General features: G+C 39.2%; 2 protein-coding genes and 1 long non-coding RNA gene across 9 annotated transcripts in view; 2 read left to right on the top strand and 1 right to left on the bottom strand.

The window, feature by feature from the left end:
* The window catches only part of LOC116180461 (kazrin), a 36,301-nt gene extending 20,872 nt beyond the window's left edge, over window positions 1–15,429 (bottom strand). For all 4 annotated transcript variants that reach the window (XM_031500450.1, XM_031500454.1, XM_031500452.1 and 1 more), the window contains exon 1: window positions 14,981–15,429. The gene's annotated coding sequence lies outside the window, so the exon portion shown is untranslated. The remainder of the gene's footprint in view (window positions 1–14,980) is intronic.
* Window positions 51–7,200, top strand: LOC116180462. 4 transcript variants are annotated; one of them, XM_031500456.1, is made up of 5 exons: window positions 51–328; window positions 375–708; window positions 5,638–5,802; window positions 5,850–6,424; window positions 6,481–7,200. In XM_031500456.1, the coding sequence occupies exons 1-5, from the start codon at window positions 122–124 to the stop codon at window positions 7,177–7,179; spliced, it is 1,980 nt and encodes a 659-aa protein (XP_031356316.1). In that variant the 5' UTR covers window positions 51–121; the 3' UTR covers window positions 7,180–7,200. The 4 variants fall into 4 exon arrangements, with proteins under 4 accessions (XP_031356316.1, XP_031356315.1, XP_031356317.1 ...); XM_031500455.1 differs by having other exon boundaries at window positions 5,844–6,424; XM_031500457.1 differs by having other exon boundaries at window positions 52–328; window positions 375–678; window positions 5,844–6,424.
* Window positions 15,430–15,522: 93 nt separating the features above from the next.
* Window positions 15,523–18,852, top strand: LOC116181168. Its single transcript, XR_004147211.1, has 3 exons — window positions 15,523–15,658; window positions 15,710–16,187; window positions 18,443–18,852. It is a non-coding gene; the product is annotated as an uncharacterized LOC116181168 (long non-coding RNA).
* The last annotated feature ends 254 nt before the right edge of the window (window positions 18,853–19,106 follow it).

Below are 19,106 nucleotides of genomic sequence, written 5' to 3'. Positions count from 1 at the left end.
CGTTTTTTCGCGCGCGAGGTACCGTACTTCCGCTTGCCGCTAGTGAATATTAATTTAGTGCGCCGGAATCTAGCCGTCTCGACTCAGTTATTGACGGAACCGTCCAAAATTTTCGCGTGTAATGGAATCTAACGATAATTCCGAAACAAAAATTGCAAATAAACGCATCACTGGCGAGGTCGTAACGCAGTCTATTTTGGCGATGCTGCAGGACAAAAACAAGTTCATATCCATGCTCAAAGAACAGATCCAAAACCAAAAGTCGCAGCTGCAATTCTACCTGCACAGAGGACTATCGAGTCCGCAAATCATGAGTTTCGCCGGTAACGTAAGTGCTAACCATCCGTTACCAAAACTAACCTCGATAACCGCAGTGCATTCCGGTCATGGCCGAAGAAAATCTCCACCTCAATTTGGCTCTAAATCAGTTTTGCAGGAAGAACGGGGTGAAGAGCAAAATCATGAGTCTGCACGAGCGCATGACGAGCGTCGAAAGGCGCATAGTAAGGGTTGCGAACAGTCAGGAAGAAATGGTAGAGACCCTTCGCAAATTTCCGAGGGAAACGGAATGGTTGCCCAAAATCTTGGAGTCGAACGACGTTCTACGCACCGAGTTGGAAGCCTTCCGCACCTGCTGTAATCGATTGATCTTGATCGAAGACGAACGCAACTGCTTAGGTTTGTTCTCCTTTGCTCGTCCACGGCTACGTAAGTGCTCTCAACGCCTATTTAGTGCAGCGTTTTTCAAACTGTCTTTTCCTAGACATTCCGAGTTGTTATTATTTTGTAGGTACGCTTTAAAAGCACTTAGAAAGCTTTCTGGGCGCATAAAGGACATTGGAAAGGCTCTAGAGCGCTATGAAAGAGTCTTAAAAGCGTTCTCTGAACCCTACTAGTTATTCGTAGGCCCTCCATCCATTACTTTCTAGAGCTTTCGCGACCTTTCTAGAGCTGTATGTAACAGCTTCACTAGAGCTCTCTAGAGTCTTAAATGTTCCTTCTTAAATCTCTTTTAGCGCTTTCAAGACTCTGTCCAAAGATAGATGAGCCTAAATGCACGTTCCAATTAAAAATCTATCAAAAACGACATAGACCCTCAAGAGCTGACCGACTTTATTGGCTCTAACATCACTTACAGGTTTTGAAAGCTCTTGAAAATCATCAAATTCTCTATGATTAAAGTTTCTAAAAGATCCCTCTTCCTCCCTTAAAAACTCTTGGTGATACCGTTGAGTGAATCGTTATTCATTGGTGATACTTAAAAACATAGTAGCTTTCAAGGTTCTCAAGTATTTATTTATTTATTATTGCGCCAATTACAGAGTCGGGTCACAATGACTTATGAAAACCTTTAAAAGCTCCTACAGCCCTTACTGATTACTAAAGGCTCCAAATCAATCTAGAATGCTAAGCGTATTAGGGACCATTACAAACTCTTAAAAGCTCTTTTAAGATTCATGAGATTTGTGATACATGATCAGTTTTGAGGAGATCACTAAAAGCCTTATGAAGACTCTTAAGGACTAGGGATATTAAAGGCCTTGAGGGTTAAGTATCTATTAAAGGTTCTTAAAGACCTTCGCAAAACTCTTAGACTTTTACATCTAAAATCAGTACATAATAAACCTACATTTTGTGTATTTCTATCCTTTTACCTGTTATTCACCCCCATTCTAGGATCTTACTCTTGCCTTCCCTTGAACTTTCCACCTCCTTATACTCCCCTGCCATGTGCTCTATGGCCTCTTCCTCTCTACAGATTTTGCACTTTCTTTCCTCTTCTTGTCTTCATTCTTGTTTCCTCTTACTACCAAACATAATTTGGTGTCCTTCAGTTTAGACGTCTTTGGTATTCCTTCGAGTTCATCTGATTCCTTCTTCCCCCATATCTCCCTTCCATACACTTCTCTCACCATTGCATCAAACAGGCATTTTCCTATTCTGAAATCAATCATTTTCGAACTTAAAGTAGCAGTCCTGTAGGGTATGGAATACCTCCTCAGGAGAGTAAGATTCCACTGTCATTTTCCACAAATATTAAAATTCCCCTATAATTTTCCACGCAGCCTTTCTCATGCTTTCTTTAACCCTATCAGTGGCGAAAATCCAAGCCTTATATTTTCTATTTCATCTCTCTCCGCCGCTTGCCCGTTCTTCAGTATATTTAACATCTGCTCAATCTCTTATCCTTCTACCTCTTCTGCTCCATCACCTCTTTCGCCTCTTTTCCTTGTAGCACCTTAATAAAATGTTGTTTCCATTCCTCTAAATGTATTTCTCTTCATTTTCCTCTTCTTTCCTCTTTATCCCTTCCCTTTAGTTATGTGTTTCCACGATTGCTTCATATTATTCCACCTCTCCTCTGTGCTCCCTGGTCCCTGCTATTTCTTCTTCTTGTTCCTTTAGTCTCTTTGTATAAACCTCCACAGTGTTTCCTGTCCATAACTGTATCTCTCTCCGTCCTTGTCTCTTTCTCTTTCTTTCTATTCAAGCTCATTTCTATCGCTTGGTGATCCGATTCGATCCTTGTTACTATCTTAAATTCGTCTATTTCTTTCAGTGTAATAAATTAACGACGTTTCTCTTCCTCCCATGTATGTAAATTGCCCGTCCCAATCTCCCTCCATATTTCCGTTTAAAATTCTCCATCCTCTCTTTTCTGATAATTCCAGTAACACTTCTCCTTCTTTCTCTCGTTCTTGTGTTCCTCATCCCATCGGAACCCATCCTCCCTTATTCCCTGTCCTAGCATTAAAATACCCTCCACCTAGTATTAGCCCCTCCTCCTCTCTTTCCGCTACCATATTTTCTGTTATTGTTCAAGTCTTTCATTCCTTCTCTGTTGTATATAGTTATCACTCCCATTTTCTTTTCCTCCACTTCAATTTCTGTTCCCCATATTCATTCCTCCATCCTTCCTCAATTCCCTAATCCTTATTTGATCTCTGTTAAAGTACCTCTACCGTCTTCCCAAACTGGTTCTTTCATAAATGTACTCACTCGAATTCCTATTCTTTATTTTTTCCCAATTCTTTTCTTCTATCCATCACCAACCCCACGACATTATATCCTCTTATGACTTCCCAGAATTGAGTATCTTTACTTGCAACCCCCGCCACTGTCCAGAATATCATTTTCATGCTACTTCTCTCCATCTTTACTGTGCGTCCTTTTTTCTCCTTTTGTTCGTTTCAGACTACCTCCCTTCTTGCCCCCCTCACCCCTCTTCCGCTGTCTTTTCGTTTACTATTACTTTCTCCGCGCAAACCCCACCGTTTTCTTCCTCTTTGTTCTTACTAGCCCTTTTACTTTGTTGCTCCATCTATCTATCTATCTAGAGGATCTTCAGAGATCTCTTTTTCGGAGATGTACCGGGTGACCCAATAAGACTCTTCTTCGGCCATATCTCGAGAGCGTTCGTCCATATGACTTAGGGGTAAAAAAATTATTGCGTAAATCGGTCCTGAAGAATCGCTGGAAAACATTTTCGAGTTCTAAAATTGACCATCAGAGGGCGTAACTGCCATCTCAAATTTTAAAATGGCATTTTCTTTAAATTTCGCATAATAAACTAGAAATTTTTTTTCACAGTTTTAAAGAGAACCAGTTTGTCTATCATTTTCGTAAAAACAAAAACTCAGTTATTTCAAAAACAAAGATGGTGTGGGCTGTTCAATTGTTTTTGAAATAACCTGCTTTAACTTCTTAACCGTTTGACCGATTTTAACAAATTTGTTATTGTTGAAAAGAGCATTCCTTGGGCAATGAGAATCAACCAAAATATAGTTAATTTCTAGGTGACCCAAAATCCTAAAAAAATCAAATGGAATGATATGACTTTTTCTTTATGAAAAGTAGCCAAATAACATCCAAAGAGGCCAATGAAAACCGTTTTTCAAAATCTCGTTCCTAACCTCAAATATTGTGAAAATGAGATTCATTAATTAATTAATAAAAATGCTTAAATTGTATCTTAAATTTACTTTTTACCTATTTCCGGTACCTATTTGTCGATGGCGCGAAAGAAAAACCCCCTACACTACAAAAGATTGTTTGGAAAAGGACCCTACACTTTTAGGTAGGCCTTGGAAAATTAAACAAATGAAACAAGAATATGCTGGCGATATATTTTGAGCATTTTGAAAATGCGACCATCCGTCTCTCTCTCGCTTCCTTTATTTCTTTCTCTCTTTCTTTCTTTCTCTACCTTCTCCTTTCTCAAAAGCTGCCCACATCTTCTATATGCGTTATCCGAATCGACCACGAACCATTGCCGCAAGCATTTTAAATGCTTCTTGGTTAAATCGGCATTTTAGAAAAGATTACAAATTCAAAAAACTGCACTTTCTGAATGTAAACACAGCAGAATAATTTACAAATTACGGCTGTTATTATTTTATAATGCATCTTGTTTCATTTGTTTAATTTTCCAAGGCCTACCTAAAAGTGTAGGGTCCTTTTCCAAACAATCTTTTGCGCCATCGACAAATACCGGAAAGACGTCTAATAAGATGCAATTTAATCATTTGATTAATGAATTAATTAATCTCATTTTCCCAATATTTGAGATTAGGAACGAGATTTTGAAAAACGGTTTTCACTGGCCTCTTTGGGTATTATTTGGCTACTTTTCCATAAAGAAAAAGTCATATCATTCCATTTGATTTTTTAAATTTTTTTTAGGATTTTGGATCATAGTATCAAAACTAGCGCCCTGGCGGAGAAGGATTCAACTAAATTAACTATATTTTAGTTGATTCTTATTGCCCAAGGAATGCTTTTTTCAACGATACCTACCAAATTTGTAACAATCGGTCAAACAGTTAAGAAGTTAGTGCAAAAACACTGAACGCCCCACACCATCTTTGTTTTTGAAATAACTGAGTTTTTGTTTTTACGAAAATGATAGATAAACTGGTTCTCTTTAAAAATGTGAAAAAAGAATGTTATAGTTTAATATGCGAAATTTAAAAATTTGAGATGGTAGTTACGCCCTCTGGTGGTCATTTTTAGAACTTTAAAGCTATCTAGAGACCTCTTCTACAGCTTTCAGAGGTCTTTCTAGGGCTAGGGGAGCCTAAGTTACGATGGAAACTATTAGAAAGCTCTCGGAACGCACAAAGAGCTCTGGATAGGCACGAGTCACTAGAATACAATGTAGAAAACCTCTAATATTGTTATAAAAAAAGATTCCACTAGCGATTTCTAGAGTTTTAAGTTTTTCTTGAACACTTCTTTAACTTCTTTCTACAGCTATTTAAAACAACGGTACTGTAGAATATGGAATACTCCTCAGGCAAGAAAGATGCTTAGACCCTTAGTGCCTTCATGGGCCTAAATAGCACTAGAATATCTCTAGAACAGCATAATGAGCGCTAGAGGGACTGGTCGTTCTCTCCTTCCGTTGCCTTTTCAAAATCTATCAAGATTTTGGCCTATATCGCAGAACTAGTTTTCAGTATTTGACTCTTTGCTTTTGCTCTGAAATCATTCAAAGTCTCAATCTTTAAAAGCTTTAAAGATCCTCTTGAAAACTCTTCGATAGACTTGACAACATAGATTAATTATTGGCGACCATTTCCTATAATTAAAGATCCATTAGAGCCCTTCTATTTAATTGGCATTAAACACCCCTAGTGGAACAGGTCTACTCCGTACCTGCGCCGCAACGCATCAACTACAACACGCTCCTGGTGGCGCTCAACGAAAAGACAAGCCTCGAGAAGGAGCTCGCCGAGATCAAAAAGGAACAGAGGGGTCTAATCCTGCGGCTGAATACGATTAAGTCACCCGACCAATCAGGTACGCGCAACCCGACCACGTTACTTAACTTAAATCTAAAGTACTAGGAGATTCTTCGAATTACTTTCCGAAGCTGGCCCGTTTGAAGGAGGTGAACGGCTTGCTCGCGGCGAAAGTAAGCGAGTTGGAGCAGGACGCCCGATGCAAGCAGATGCTGGAGAACAAAATGGAGACGCTAATTTGCGACTACCAGACATATAGAGATAAGACCTCCAAGCAGCTGAGCGAGCTGAACACTAAGCTGGGTTTCACGCTCACTGAAAACGAGCGCTTAACTCAAACGCTCAAGAAGTACCAAACGTACCACGCGGAGATCAACTCGCTACGCGCTTCAATCGCCAAGATGGAGGTGATACGTAACGAGAGGGATTACTTCAAATCCAAAGTGGAGGACCTGAAGTCGATACGCGATACCTACACGCAGCTTATCGAGCAACCTTTCGCCGCTCTGCGCGATCAGGAAATGGTAGTCAAGGACCAAGAGCGGCACATTGCGGCGTTGGAGAAGGAGAGGGCCGTGTATAGGGTTGAGATCGCGAATTTGAAGATGTTGTTGGAAGAGAGCGATGCCCAGATTAGGAAAATGATGGACGTGATAAAGTTACCCGGACAGAACCAGGAGGTAAGCTACTTTTTTTTGGATCCCTTCCGCCACCAACGCACAAATAATGTTTTCAGACCTGCACGGAGTTCTCCGCCAAAAGCTATCGAGATTTCGGCTGCAATTCGGAGGCGGACTATCCTGAGGCGCTCAATCCGGCGAAACGACCTCCAAATCCAGACGAGGATAACGGCCCGTCCAACGTACAGAAGGCGGCGATCCCGGTGACGTCGTTGAACGTCCAAACTCTGAATAGTCAGGGCATCGTGGAAACGCTAAAGGCGATCGTCGAGAGTACGTCGCCCGTCGACGGCGTCATCCAGTTGAGTAATTCGTCCGCCTTCACCGTGCGCTTAACTTGCGGTTCGCAAAACGCCCCCGCCGCCGTTGCGGGCAATCAAGAAATCGTCCGACAATCGAATAATAGGATCAAGTGCTCGACAATTGTCATGGACGAATTCGAATTGATGAAGGACTCGTCTAATGAAGCCCTTGTCGGCCGACTGCCTTCGATTCACAATCGCGACGTTGAGGAGCAGACGTCGGAGGTGGAGGAGAAGCCTCCCTCGAATCGGTCGTTTGGATGCATGTTTCGGGAACGGGGAGTTCGGGATGAGACCTGTAATACGATCAGCAGCGTGGACGAATTAGATTTTGACGATCTTTCCGATGAGTGCAACTTGAGGGAGCGCTTCAAGCACTTGGTGGGAAATAATATCGCCGTGCAGATGTTTGATCTCTTTACTGATCCTTGTGAAAGATATGCTTTAGAATAAATATTTGCTACTTGTTTTTAATAGATCGATCGTACAAAACACGCCCAGTATTCGGCTCTTTTTGTAAAGGGTACCAAGTGCAAGAATTATAGAGCCATCCTTTACTGGGTAATCGAACCCCTCCTCCTACCTCCGGTGCTACATCTTCCCCGAAAAGGCACTCACACGATAATTTTTGGGTCATTGAACTTTGAACCACTGTCGAGTATGAAATATTCAGGAGAGCAAGATTCCACTGTCCTTTCTCATAAACTATCACGAGAGTCTTGAACGCTCGACTTTTTTTGTGTGAGAACGTAGTACCGGGGGGGTCTAGGGGGTATGGAATACCTTTGGGAAAAGGTATGGAATACCCCCCCCCCTCCCAGTATACGAAGACTTGGTAAAGTTTTCCCAAAAGTTGCCATGAAACTACTAGGGGTAATATACACGGTGTCCATTTTTCGAGTGCCACTATGGGGATCTCACTTATCTTAAGAGATAGAAAGTTGGTTAAATGGGAGCAATGTTGCAAATTTTCGTGCTGAATAAGAAATTTGAAATATCTTCAATAGTTTTGAAGATATCGGAAAAAAACGAAAATTTCTGATTTTCGTTTTTAATTTTTTTTTTATAAACTAATCCTAGTAGACATTTCTAATTGACACATTATTCGGACACATTTTAATGGAGATTTCAAATATGGCATCTTGTTTTTAATTACTTTCAAGATGACGGAGAAACACGTGGCAACTTTAGTTTTTCTTATGGGCGCCATATTGAATTTTGACATTTTGGGATTACGTCTTTTTTCTTTTTACAACGATATAACACACATGGTGGTTCAGTATCACATTTTTCCTGAAAATAAAGTTTTAAATTTTTTGAGAAGAGTGCTTTGGAAAAACAAAACGTTCTTTTGTTCTAAACAAAAGTTTGACAGTTTGATCCATCTGTCTGGTTGTAGCATTGTCAGAGAAGCACTCTTCTCAAAAAATTAAAAATTGTATTTTTAGGAAAAATGAACTACTATGTGTGAAATATCGTTGTAAAGAGAAAAAAGACGTAATCTCAAAATGTGAAAATTGAAAATGGCGCCCATAAGAAAAACTAAAGTTGCCACGTGTTTCTCCGTTATATTGAAAGTTATTAAAAACAGGATGCCATATTTGAAATCTCCATTAAAAAGTGTCCGAATAATGTGTCAATTAGACATGTCTACTGCGATTAGTTTATCCAAAAGAAATTAAAAACGAAAATCAGAAATTATCGTTTTTTTTGCGATATCTTCAAAACTATTGAAGATATTTAAAATTTCTTTTCAGATTCTTATTCAGCACGAACATTGGCAACTTTGCCCCCATTTAACCAAGTTTCTATCTCTTAAGATAAGTGAGATCCCCATAGTGGCACTCGAAAAATGGACACCGTGTATAGAAATAGAATTATAGAACATCCTTTATACTCTTCGTATACTGGGGGGGTATGGACTGGGAGAGAGTCCTCCGGTCCCCGGTGCGACACTCTTTCCCCACTGTGTTTAACAACTGTTTTTCTTTGTTTAATATAAAAAGTTCGTCATAAACAAACTGGCTTTCACTTTTAGTGCGGGAGCTACCTCATATGTCACGTGTGCAGTTGTATGTCCCCTAAGTTTTTGAGCGGATTCTGATTAAACACCTATAGGAGCTTAAAAAACATCGGTCACGTGATCATGGTCGCTTGGTCGCCATATTTAAAAATGGCCGGCACCTTGCTAGGTTTTTTGTTTAAGTATATCATCCCACACAATGCCTCGATTCTAATTATTTAAAGAGAGTTTTACTGATTTTTTGAAGACAAACAACATGAAAATGTATTATTACTTATCTATAAGAGTTCTCACATTGGTCCAAAACACTGCCTTTACGTTTACAATAATTATTGTCACAACACATTATTTCCAACTTTTTATAGAGACATACAATTTCTCTGAAGCACGTCTGGCAATTACATGTGTAAAATCTTCAAGGTTCTTTGGACCTGTCACTTGTAGAATGAAAATACCGTCATTTCTATATGTAATCAATCATAGTCCAACGGATTAAGTTTTTTACACGGTTCTAGAGCATAAATCAATTTATCGCATTGCAAATAGCTTCATTTTATGTGAACATTGTGTTATAATTTACTATTCTCGCTCTTATTTAGATCCTTACGCTATCTAGGCATCTTCTTTGTAATACACTAGTTTAGATGTAAATTGTTCCTGTAGTAAATTTGTTATTATCTTAGTAAACGTTTCTTTCACATAGTTCTTGGTTTTGCCGACGGAGGTCGTGCAGAGTTTTCTTTAATTTCTTTCGGTGCACGCACTTCTTTTTACAAAGACGAGATTCGTTCATTTACTTGCAACATTGTGTTATAATTTAGTATTCTTGCTCTTATTTAGATCCTTACGCAATCTAGGTATCTTCTTTGTAAACGCATTAACTTAAGCTTTGCGGTTAGTAAAAATCCTCGAGGATGCTTTTTACCGCCAAGTATAGGTATAGCAACATACGACCTAAGTATATTATCGAGGTTTAACGCCAATTTTATCCTTAATACGTATAGAGTTGCCCTTCATATATGCATAAAGTATACCTAAAACACACACAACCCTTTTTTGCACACCAATGTCGAGCGAGCCGAAGGCGAGTTCGGCGTAGCTCGAACCCTTATACCGGCCTCTCTACGTCCACATCAGTGGCAAACGACGTTTACTAACGGCCAAATACACATTACACTTTTTTGACACATCACTGCGTTGGACTCGCCCTTCTAGGTCCACGGTGCCAAACGATGTTTACCAACGGCGAAATACACACATACACTTCTTTGAACACCAAAGCCGATCGAGCCGATCGAAGGCAAGTTCGGCATAGCTCGGACCCCCCCCCCCCTCCCCCCGACTCGCCTCCCTACGTCCACGGTGCCAAACGACGTTTACCAACGACCAAATACACACTACACTTTTTCAGTCATAGATCCAACTTAATAAAAAACGGCGATCTCCACCCGAAATAGGGTCTACGATATTTTTTAGCGTAACCCAATGAAGTTGAGGTAACGCTACTTATGTGCTCGATTTTCCGTTGTGTGTCTATCTGTCTGTTCCGTCGAGATCTCGGTCTCTGGGCCACCTAGAGACTTCGACTTTTCGCGAATTGATAGATGGTGTGGTCTATATATTTGCCAATGATTTATAATTTGCAGTTGTGTTACGTGGCAACAACACCCACGAGTGGGTTTTCACATTTTTTTTAACTTTTTTGAAATACAACATCATACAAACTTTCTTAATGAAGCTAAACAGTGTGACATCAGGTTACTCTAGGTTTTTTAACTGAATGCAAAGTTATCTAAAAATTTCTATAGAAAGTAAACGTTAAATTTTTTTTTTTTAATATATATTTTTATTAGCAATCAGAATTGACATTCTATGGGCTAATATGATAACATGGGACCTTAAAGCTAGACAGTCCTGGATGGCGGGATGGGAACTCTTCCAGCGAGGAGTTCACCTACTTCTTATTTGAGATCAATTGGCCAACGTCGTTGTAGTCTCCTGGAGTCGTGTTGTAGTAAAAGTGGTTGTGTTAGTGGGTTGGCATGTGCTTCTAGCCGGGTATGATGACTTGCACTACGCTCTTGTATGATAGTCGAAACGAAAGGGATAAAGAGATCGTATCGTCGTGTAACATTTTGTTGGTTACGTACCAAGGTGCGTCAGTAATAGCTCGAAGAATTTTGGACTGAGAGCGTTGAATAATTGCAGTATGTGATTTGCTGGCACATCCCCATAACTCAATACCATAAGTCCAAATAGGTCTTATTATTGTCTTGTAAACCAAGATTTTGTTTTCTAGGGGTAATCGGGATTTTCTTCCTATCAACCAGTTTAGATCATTTAGTCGTAGGTCGATTTGTTTTTTCTTTTTTAAGATGTGTATCTTCCAGGTAAGTTTTTCGTCGAGGTGTAGACCTAGGTAACGTGCTGATGGAGATACAGGTATAATTGAATTGTTGACAGTAACTGGTGGACAGCGGCCCTTTTTAAGTGTAAATGTGACCTGAGTTGACTTACTTTCATTAATTTTGATGTTCCATTTGTTAGTCCAATCTTGTATAAGGTTTAGCTGACTTTGCACATAAGAAGATGCTATTGTTGGATCTTCATGACTTGCAAGAATGATTGTGTCATCCGCGAAAGTACCGATTGTAGTATTGGGTGTAGTAGGTATATCAGATGTGTGTAGTAGATAAAGCAAAGGGCCCACCACAGTACACACTGCCCTGCGGTACCCCAGCCTGGATTGGATAAGTGTTCGAGTATTCTCCATTTACTTTAGTCCGGAATTGTCGATCAGTCAAGTAAGATTTAAGGAGTAGAAAGTAGGATGGGAGGATTTGCTTAACTTTGTAGAGAAGACCAGTGTGCCACACCTTATCAAACGCCTGGCTTATATCAAGAAGTACAGATGTGCAATATTTTTTGTTTTCCAGGGATGTGTTTATTGTTTGTACGACGCGATGGCACTGTTGAACTGTCGAATGAGATTGTCGAAATCCAAACTGATGATCTGGGATAACATTTAGGAGGGGACTAATTCGATGGAGTATGAGTTTTTCTAGGAGCTTGGAGATAGTAGATAACAGACTTATTGAAACGTTAAATGAAACTGAACTACTTTGGAGACTAGGTTTACAGTTCAAGACAGTACAAGATTTTTCTTTAAATAACAAAAACACGTTAGACTCACACTGTGTATGACATATATTGTGAGGTTATATTATAAATTGAACTAAGCGACATCTGATATACAAACGCGGTTGAATGGAAATGGCGGTTGACTCAAAACGACTGCCCTTCCCCTAACGAAGTAAGGTGATATAGAACTTTCGATTCTTCATACACGCAATTTATATACCAATGCCAAGCGAGCCGAAGGCGAGATCGGTATAAATCAACCGCCGACCCGAATTTCGGGGTTGATAAACGATTCCGGTTACAAGATGCGAAAGGCGAGCTCGGCATAGCTCGGGCTTGCCCTTCTCACAAGGAAGATGACCCGTATTTTTCGTACACCAATGCCGAGCGAGCCGAAGGCGAGTTCGGCATCGCTAGGGCTCTCCCGTAGACCCGCCCCTCTACGCCCACGGCGGCAAACGACGTTTGCCAGCAGCCATAAACACACACTACACTTTTTCAATCGTACATCCAACCTAATAAAAAACGGCGATATTTGCGAAAACGTAAAACTGCTTAAAATAGTGATTCACTACCATTATATTCCACCCGAAATACTTGTAATTACAACAAAATCAACAAGCAAGTGCATTTTAATGTTAATGTTAATGTATTTTAAAAGCTTGGATTTACCAAATAATTTCTAATTACAAAACTTGCTTGCCTTCAAAAAATCAGTAAAACTTTCTTGAAAAAATTAAAATTAAACAATTGTGTGATGATATACAGGGTGGTGCCTAGCGCAACGCAGTATAGGGATTTCAATGGTAATTTCTTTATAGTCAATTACTAGCTCCCCTAATTATTTTAGAGCGAAAGTCTAAATATACGTTTTTTTAGAGCAAAATACCACATCTGTTCATACTTTTAGTTATAATTTTCCATTTTCAAAACCGTAGAAATCGACAAAATAAAAAATTACATTTTCAGTGATGCTTTGGAATCTTTTAACAAACTACAAGCGCATCATATCTAAAGGGCCCCATACACGGAACGATCTGTCGTCACGATCGATCTGAAGCGATATCGTGACAATAGATCGCCCAAAGCTTACCACTCACACACGAAAAGATTGGTCGTTACGATCGATCGCTTACAACCGAACCATCGTGATTAAATAATTTAAGAAGTCATACGTGCCCTGTCGAATCGTTGATCGCAATGAGCCATACACTGTCGATTCATCGTTACGATATTCACGATTGCATGCGTTTTTGTTGCGATGTCCGATATCCAATTCGATGAAGTAAATCGTTAAGGATCTTGACATACACTATCGATTCGTGGTTTCGATCGGTTTCAAACGACGGATCGAACAGATCGATCGTACCGTGTATGGGGCCTTTAAGTTATCGTTGTTTGACGTCGAACGATTTTCATATTTAATTCTGTTTCAACTAACCGAGGCAATAAAAGGCATCTTAGGGTAATGTTTTTTTTAGAGAATGTATGCTGCATCTGTATCAGATACTATTTGTTTATCATTTTCCGGAATCAGAGTACCTACATTTACACATAATCGAAGAAAAAAACTGATTTGAAGAAGATTTGTTCCTAAACTGCATATTCGGATTTTCCGCTACTGCAGCCAAAACGTTGAATATATTGTAGTTTTCCTGATGACGGACATTTCGAACGTTACCTATTGCACTTGCAGTTCTTTAAATAATTTATAAACAAGTATAAATTTAATATACGTCAAAGGCAAATAATATCGCGTGATCGCTGTTTTTTTTTGGTAATTCCAAGGCATATCTGATTTATTGTAAAATGAACCTTTTTATTTTGTCGATTTCTACGGTTTTGAAAAACGGAAAATTATAAGTAATCATATGAACAGATGCAGTATTTTTTTCTCTAAAAAAAACGTATTTAGACTTTTGCTCTAAAATAATTAGGGGAGCTAGTAATTGACTATAAAGAAATTACCATTGAAATCCCTATGCTGCGTCGCGCTAGGCACCACCCGGTATACTTAAACAACAAATCTAGCTACGTGGAGCCTCCACGGTGGAGGCCATTTTTAAATATGGCGACCAAACGATCATGATTTGGACTATGTGACCAAATTTTGTTCATACTCCCATAGATACTTAACAAATTCCCGCAACCAAACTTAGGGGACGTACAACGGCACACGTGATATGGGCTAGCTCCTACACTATTTGCAGATGCGAGTATTTTTATTTATATTTAGGTACAGTGTGTTCGCTTATGGAGGTATTCAAAAGTAATGCATCATGCATATGCAGAATTAATTTTGTAGCTGCGTTCCTTGGTTGCTGCAGTTTGGACATCGACAAATTGTTTATTTATAATTGAATTTCTTGTGGCATTTGATTGCTTTTGCAGGTCCGATGTGTCAACGTTTATTAATGCTTTGTTTACAGGGTGTTTCAGCAAAGAAACAACTGACGCAGCTGAAGATGCAAAGTGTCGTCTCTTGCTGACGAATGCAAGATAGGGGAAAGTTAAGTAACGTAAGGGCTGGTCATCAGGGTTCTAAATCAACAGAAGGTGGTGTTCATTTAGCTCAAAGTCAGTAAAGAAACTGGAAATTGGGAAATTGTTTTAGTTAACATGGTGGTCACGCTCGATTGCAAAAGGAAGATGAAATGTGCATGCCTACTGGATCCTACCCATCTCAAGACTTTCCATGGGTTCGGGAACCCAGCAGAGTGGATCATTGAGGAACAATTGTCACAAATTTTGGCAAAGCGCTTCCGGCACTCGCAAGGGAAAATGCCTATACGCATTGGCCTCGCATTCCGCGTTTATGGTTTTCAGTTCAGGGACCTGTGAAATCAGTCAAAACGCTTTTGTGTATTACATCATTTTCGCTTCCTTTTGGTTCACTCATCCGTGCGCATCATTGAAAAATCGCAATCCTTCCGCGAGTGGGATTAAATTCCGTGAGCGTTTTAAAGTGCGCTAAATTGTACGTGGAGAGATTTTTCTATTAAATAATTGCACGCGAGACGTGCACGAAATCATTTTTCGCATATCAAATCTGGGTAGTCGGAGAGGGCAGAAAAAGCGACGCTCACTTACCCTGATCGCGCGGCAATATTTAGGTCAACGTAAGGCCGGACGGGGCAGACACACCCTCCATATTGACTCTTTGGCACTCAAAATAACATTTGCACTGAATTCGTCGATTAAAGGGGCGCACTAAACATTTTTCTTTAACGAACTTGTTGGTATGCGGGGCTTAATTAAAACACGTTGCGTTAATTAGGGTCACCGGCGAATTGTTAAATTGAATCGCCCTATACGCTTTTGGGCCAGAAAGACGAGCGGAAAAATTCAAAAAAAACCAGCGGGCAGATTGCGCGGGTTAATTAATTATTATTTTATCACTGATTGTTGCGCTTAATATGGTCCGACTGTGGTCCTGCCTTTTTTATTAATCGAATTTGCGACGTACAGACAATCGTGCCGAGTGTAATTGAATATTATTACTCATCCATTTGGTGCCCGACGCCGAAAGCAACTAAACCCATCCGTCCATTCATTGACTAAATTATGACGCAAGCGCAAAAATTTCGGCGCGAGCGAGACCGTGATAAAACCGTGATAATATTAGAGGGGGACGGCGAAATGCCATATTAGATGCGTTAGAAAACAAAGATGCATTCGTGATATGCGAAACGAGAAAATCGGTTCCCCAATTTTCTTTATGTATACACGAGGGGTGGTGATAACGTGTACGAATCGAATTGAATTTTTGTATGTGTTTCCTTTATGTAAATTGGTTCGGAGCAAGTGCGTGTTTTGTAGGTGATTGTGACTAGTACGTACCTGCACCCTAATAAGAGCACATTGGCGCATCTGTACTTTGCAGAATTATTGATCAAAGAATTGACGGGGATGGAGATGTAATAAATGCATGCATGTGTAGGCGATTACGCATTGAGGTCACCATATGAATTTCTTACCCAGTTCCGCAGATGCGCTTGCAAGAGAAATACTTTTACGACCAAGATATTGTTAATTTTTTCAGAAAAATAGATCAGTAGGGACCTTAATATTTACATAAAGAAAACATTTCAACTTTTGCATAATTCCGGAAGTCATCTCTAAAGCAGCAATCTTGTACAGAAACAGAATTTACCACATCAATTTTTTTAAATTACCCACGCTTTCGTTGGAATTCAAGTGGAATGCTAAGCTATCTCGTCAATATCTTATTTGGAAGTCAATATTGTACGAAACTGATGCCGTAAGAGCGCAAACGGGTAATTGTTTGTAGCTTTAGGTAGGTATAAACAATCTCAATCATCAGGGACTGGAACCGGAACCGAAAAGAACCGGAATACGAAACGATTGCGTTTATAGGTCCCTCACACGGAACCGGAACCGGAGCCGTTATTCAAGAAGTTATCATAACGGGAACCGATAGTGGTACCGTTATTATTTGTACCAAAGAACCGGTATTTTTCGTGTCTGGTGCAGTGTAGCCTTGTTGTCGCTTTATGACAGGGAAATCTGTTTTATATTGTTGCTCTTAAAATTGATTCTATTTTTTATTTATTTATGCCGAAAATAACTGGAACGGAAACCGAAAGTTATGAAAGTGACAGAACCGGTACCGATGCCGAAACCGTTAAAAAATAATTCTACATAAGTATGGTGTGAAACCGGAACCTACATTTCATATGGGAACACGGTACCATTCTGACTAAGGGGGAAGCTGGTCGATCGATCACTATATATACCTACCCATGTCCCCCACCCGTTACCTGTCTGGAAAAATATATCTAATGGTAGAGTTAAAACATTAAGCGCAATTAATATATCGAGAACGGAGTGTCTGGAGAGGTGACTCACAAAGAGCGATTAGAACGTTTGTACGAGACACACGTAGGAGAGTCAAAAATTATCTTCACTTTCCTCATACACATCTTTACGACTCCGTTTGGTGTATGCACCCAGATTTAACTAAAAACGGTGGTCTCATTTCTGTGGCCAGGGGTCTGAGAGGTTCCACCCTGTATATACAACTTACGACGATGAATACATTTTTGAGAGTTGGCAACCATGCAATTTCTAGGTGGGCCTTTTAAAGTATACCTTAGGAAAAAGTTGCCTGCACCATCTAAAAAGCACGGACGGGTGTTACGCATATATAATAGAATATATATATGGGGTTACGTTGGGTATCTAGTCTTGAATGGCGGTCGTGAACGCGTCGCTCCATAAATGTTTGTTGTTATTTTGTTTTTTTTTTAATGCAGGTAGTAATCTTCGCATTTCTATATATCGTATTTGTGTTTTGTATGCCACATTTTATATTTTTTGTGTGTTTGAATCTTTGTTTTTAAAATTTACTTGGTTTAACCGCATTGCATAATCACATATGTGATACCGTTATACTATTGTTTGTAATCGTTTACGTTTTTGGTGTAATGTTTGCTTAATTTATGTTTATTGATGTTCATTACTTGGTCTTGTCCCAGAAGTTACATTCATATAAGCATAATTCTGTAGTATGCTATGATATAAGTTTTGATCATTTTATTTTAATATGTGGAAAGTACCAATTCGTTTGATGTATGTGCTGACTTGTTGTACTTTGTTAATAACGTTTTTCTCCGTGAATGAAGCAGTCACTGGGGTGGTAAAAAAACTGTAGTCAAAATTTAATTACGACACCTAATTCCGTGATTGTCTTCGACATTCAACTGTAGGCTCGAAACCCCGAAACCAGGAGCGGGTTACCTATCTTGCAGGAGCGGGATTAAAAGATCTTCAGTTTAGAATCTATGTGCGATAAATGAATATTACGATTCGTAATTTCCACATATCTTGTTTTAGTTAAATTTGCCTACAAGGCCATGTCAATCTTGTTTTTAACAATGGACATTATTGCACCAAAGATGAGTCACATCCTGTGTATTTTACCCTTTCTTAGAATCTTGGTACCTGCTTACCTGACCCATGATATGATTCCCAAAACTTGTTTTTAACCTATATGTTACCTCTTGAAGTTTACCTGCTACTTTTTGTGATGTTATAATTTTATGTTACGCATTCACATCATTACAAACAATTAATTTTACTACACAACTTAATATTATTTTGATGGCTGGTTTTTTATTGATAAGTTCCTTTTTTTCAGCCTATTTGTATTTTTATTCGGTGAACTACAATTTTCAAAGTTTATTTTTGCAATGTAATTTATTTCGACTTAAATTTCCGAGCTTATACAATCAATAATAATTGCGATCATTATTAAATTATTCAGTGTTTTATTTTACGTTCCTTCCCTACTGTGCTTCAGGTCATAGCGTTGTTTACAACTAATGTAAGGGGGCCCTGCCTTAGATGTCTTATCACGTGCCACTTTTCAAATTTAAACCGGATCTTGTTTAGTTTTGAAGGGAATAGTCCATCGGGTGGCCATTTTTAAACGTTGCCGGGTTGACTTTATTTCCATGTTCTTGTAGTGTGAAGTTAGCGTAGAACCTGGGGGTTATAAGTACCTACACTACAGGTCAAAATTTTCCGTAGGCATTGCACACAATATGGGGAAGTGTATACGAATGGATTGAGAAATGTAAAGGTGGCCAGACAAGCCTAAAGCATAAAAAGGGAGCAGGACGCCACTGATGAGAAGATTTTGAGTGCTTGAACACCCTTCCTTCAGCTCGGACCTCGCTCAATAGATTTTCATCTCTTTGGATCACTCAAAGATGCCAGATGCTATGTAGAAAAGTGATGCAGGTACTTGGTTAAACCTTACATTGTGACACAGATTTAATGATGTGAATAAAATTTAAAAAAAAGTGCGGCTAATTTTTGACTCTCCCTCGTATTTATGGGTGATGTGAAAACTTGGAAAGCATTTACAATCCTAAACCACGGAACTTCCGGCTCTGCGACCCAAATCTCTCCAATAACGATACCGGCAGTTCAATTTCAATCCCAATTCCATAATTTAAACCTTTAGGTAAAGGAAAATATAAATAACATTAATTTTATTTATTGAAAAAGTAAGCAAAAATTTGAGGTTAAATTTCCACAAATACAGAAACAGACTTTCCTTCAACATAAATATGAATTGCAAAATTTTGAAAATTATAACCTTCTTGAGGATTATGTTCTCCTAGTATTCCGGATAGCGTTTGTCATGTTCTATGTATAAAAAGACACGGCCGGTTTTCTGAAAAACGAG

This window comes from Photinus pyralis, unplaced genomic scaffold, assembly GCF_008802855.1.
Source record: "Photinus pyralis isolate 1611_PpyrPB1 unplaced genomic scaffold, Ppyr1.3 Ppyr1.4_LG9, whole genome shotgun sequence".
Taxonomy (NCBI): Eukaryota; Metazoa; Arthropoda; class Insecta; order Coleoptera; family Lampyridae; genus Photinus; species Photinus pyralis.
This window is presented reverse-complemented; position numbering and strand designations above follow the sequence as displayed.

Bases quoted from the DNA above. Each gene is read 5' to 3' on its own strand.
- LOC116180462 (XM_031500455.1), top strand. From the start codon at position 122: ATGGAATCTAACGATAATTCCGAAACAAAAATTGCAAATAAACGCATC. The intron at 709-5,637 runs GTAAGTGCTCTC...AAACACCCCTAG, and splicing joins CTTTGCTCGTCCACGGCTAC to TGGAACAGGTCTACTCCGTA. The intron at 6,425-6,480 runs GTAAGCTACTTT...TAATGTTTTCAG, and splicing joins TACCCGGACAGAACCAGGAG to ACCTGCACGGAGTTCTCCGC.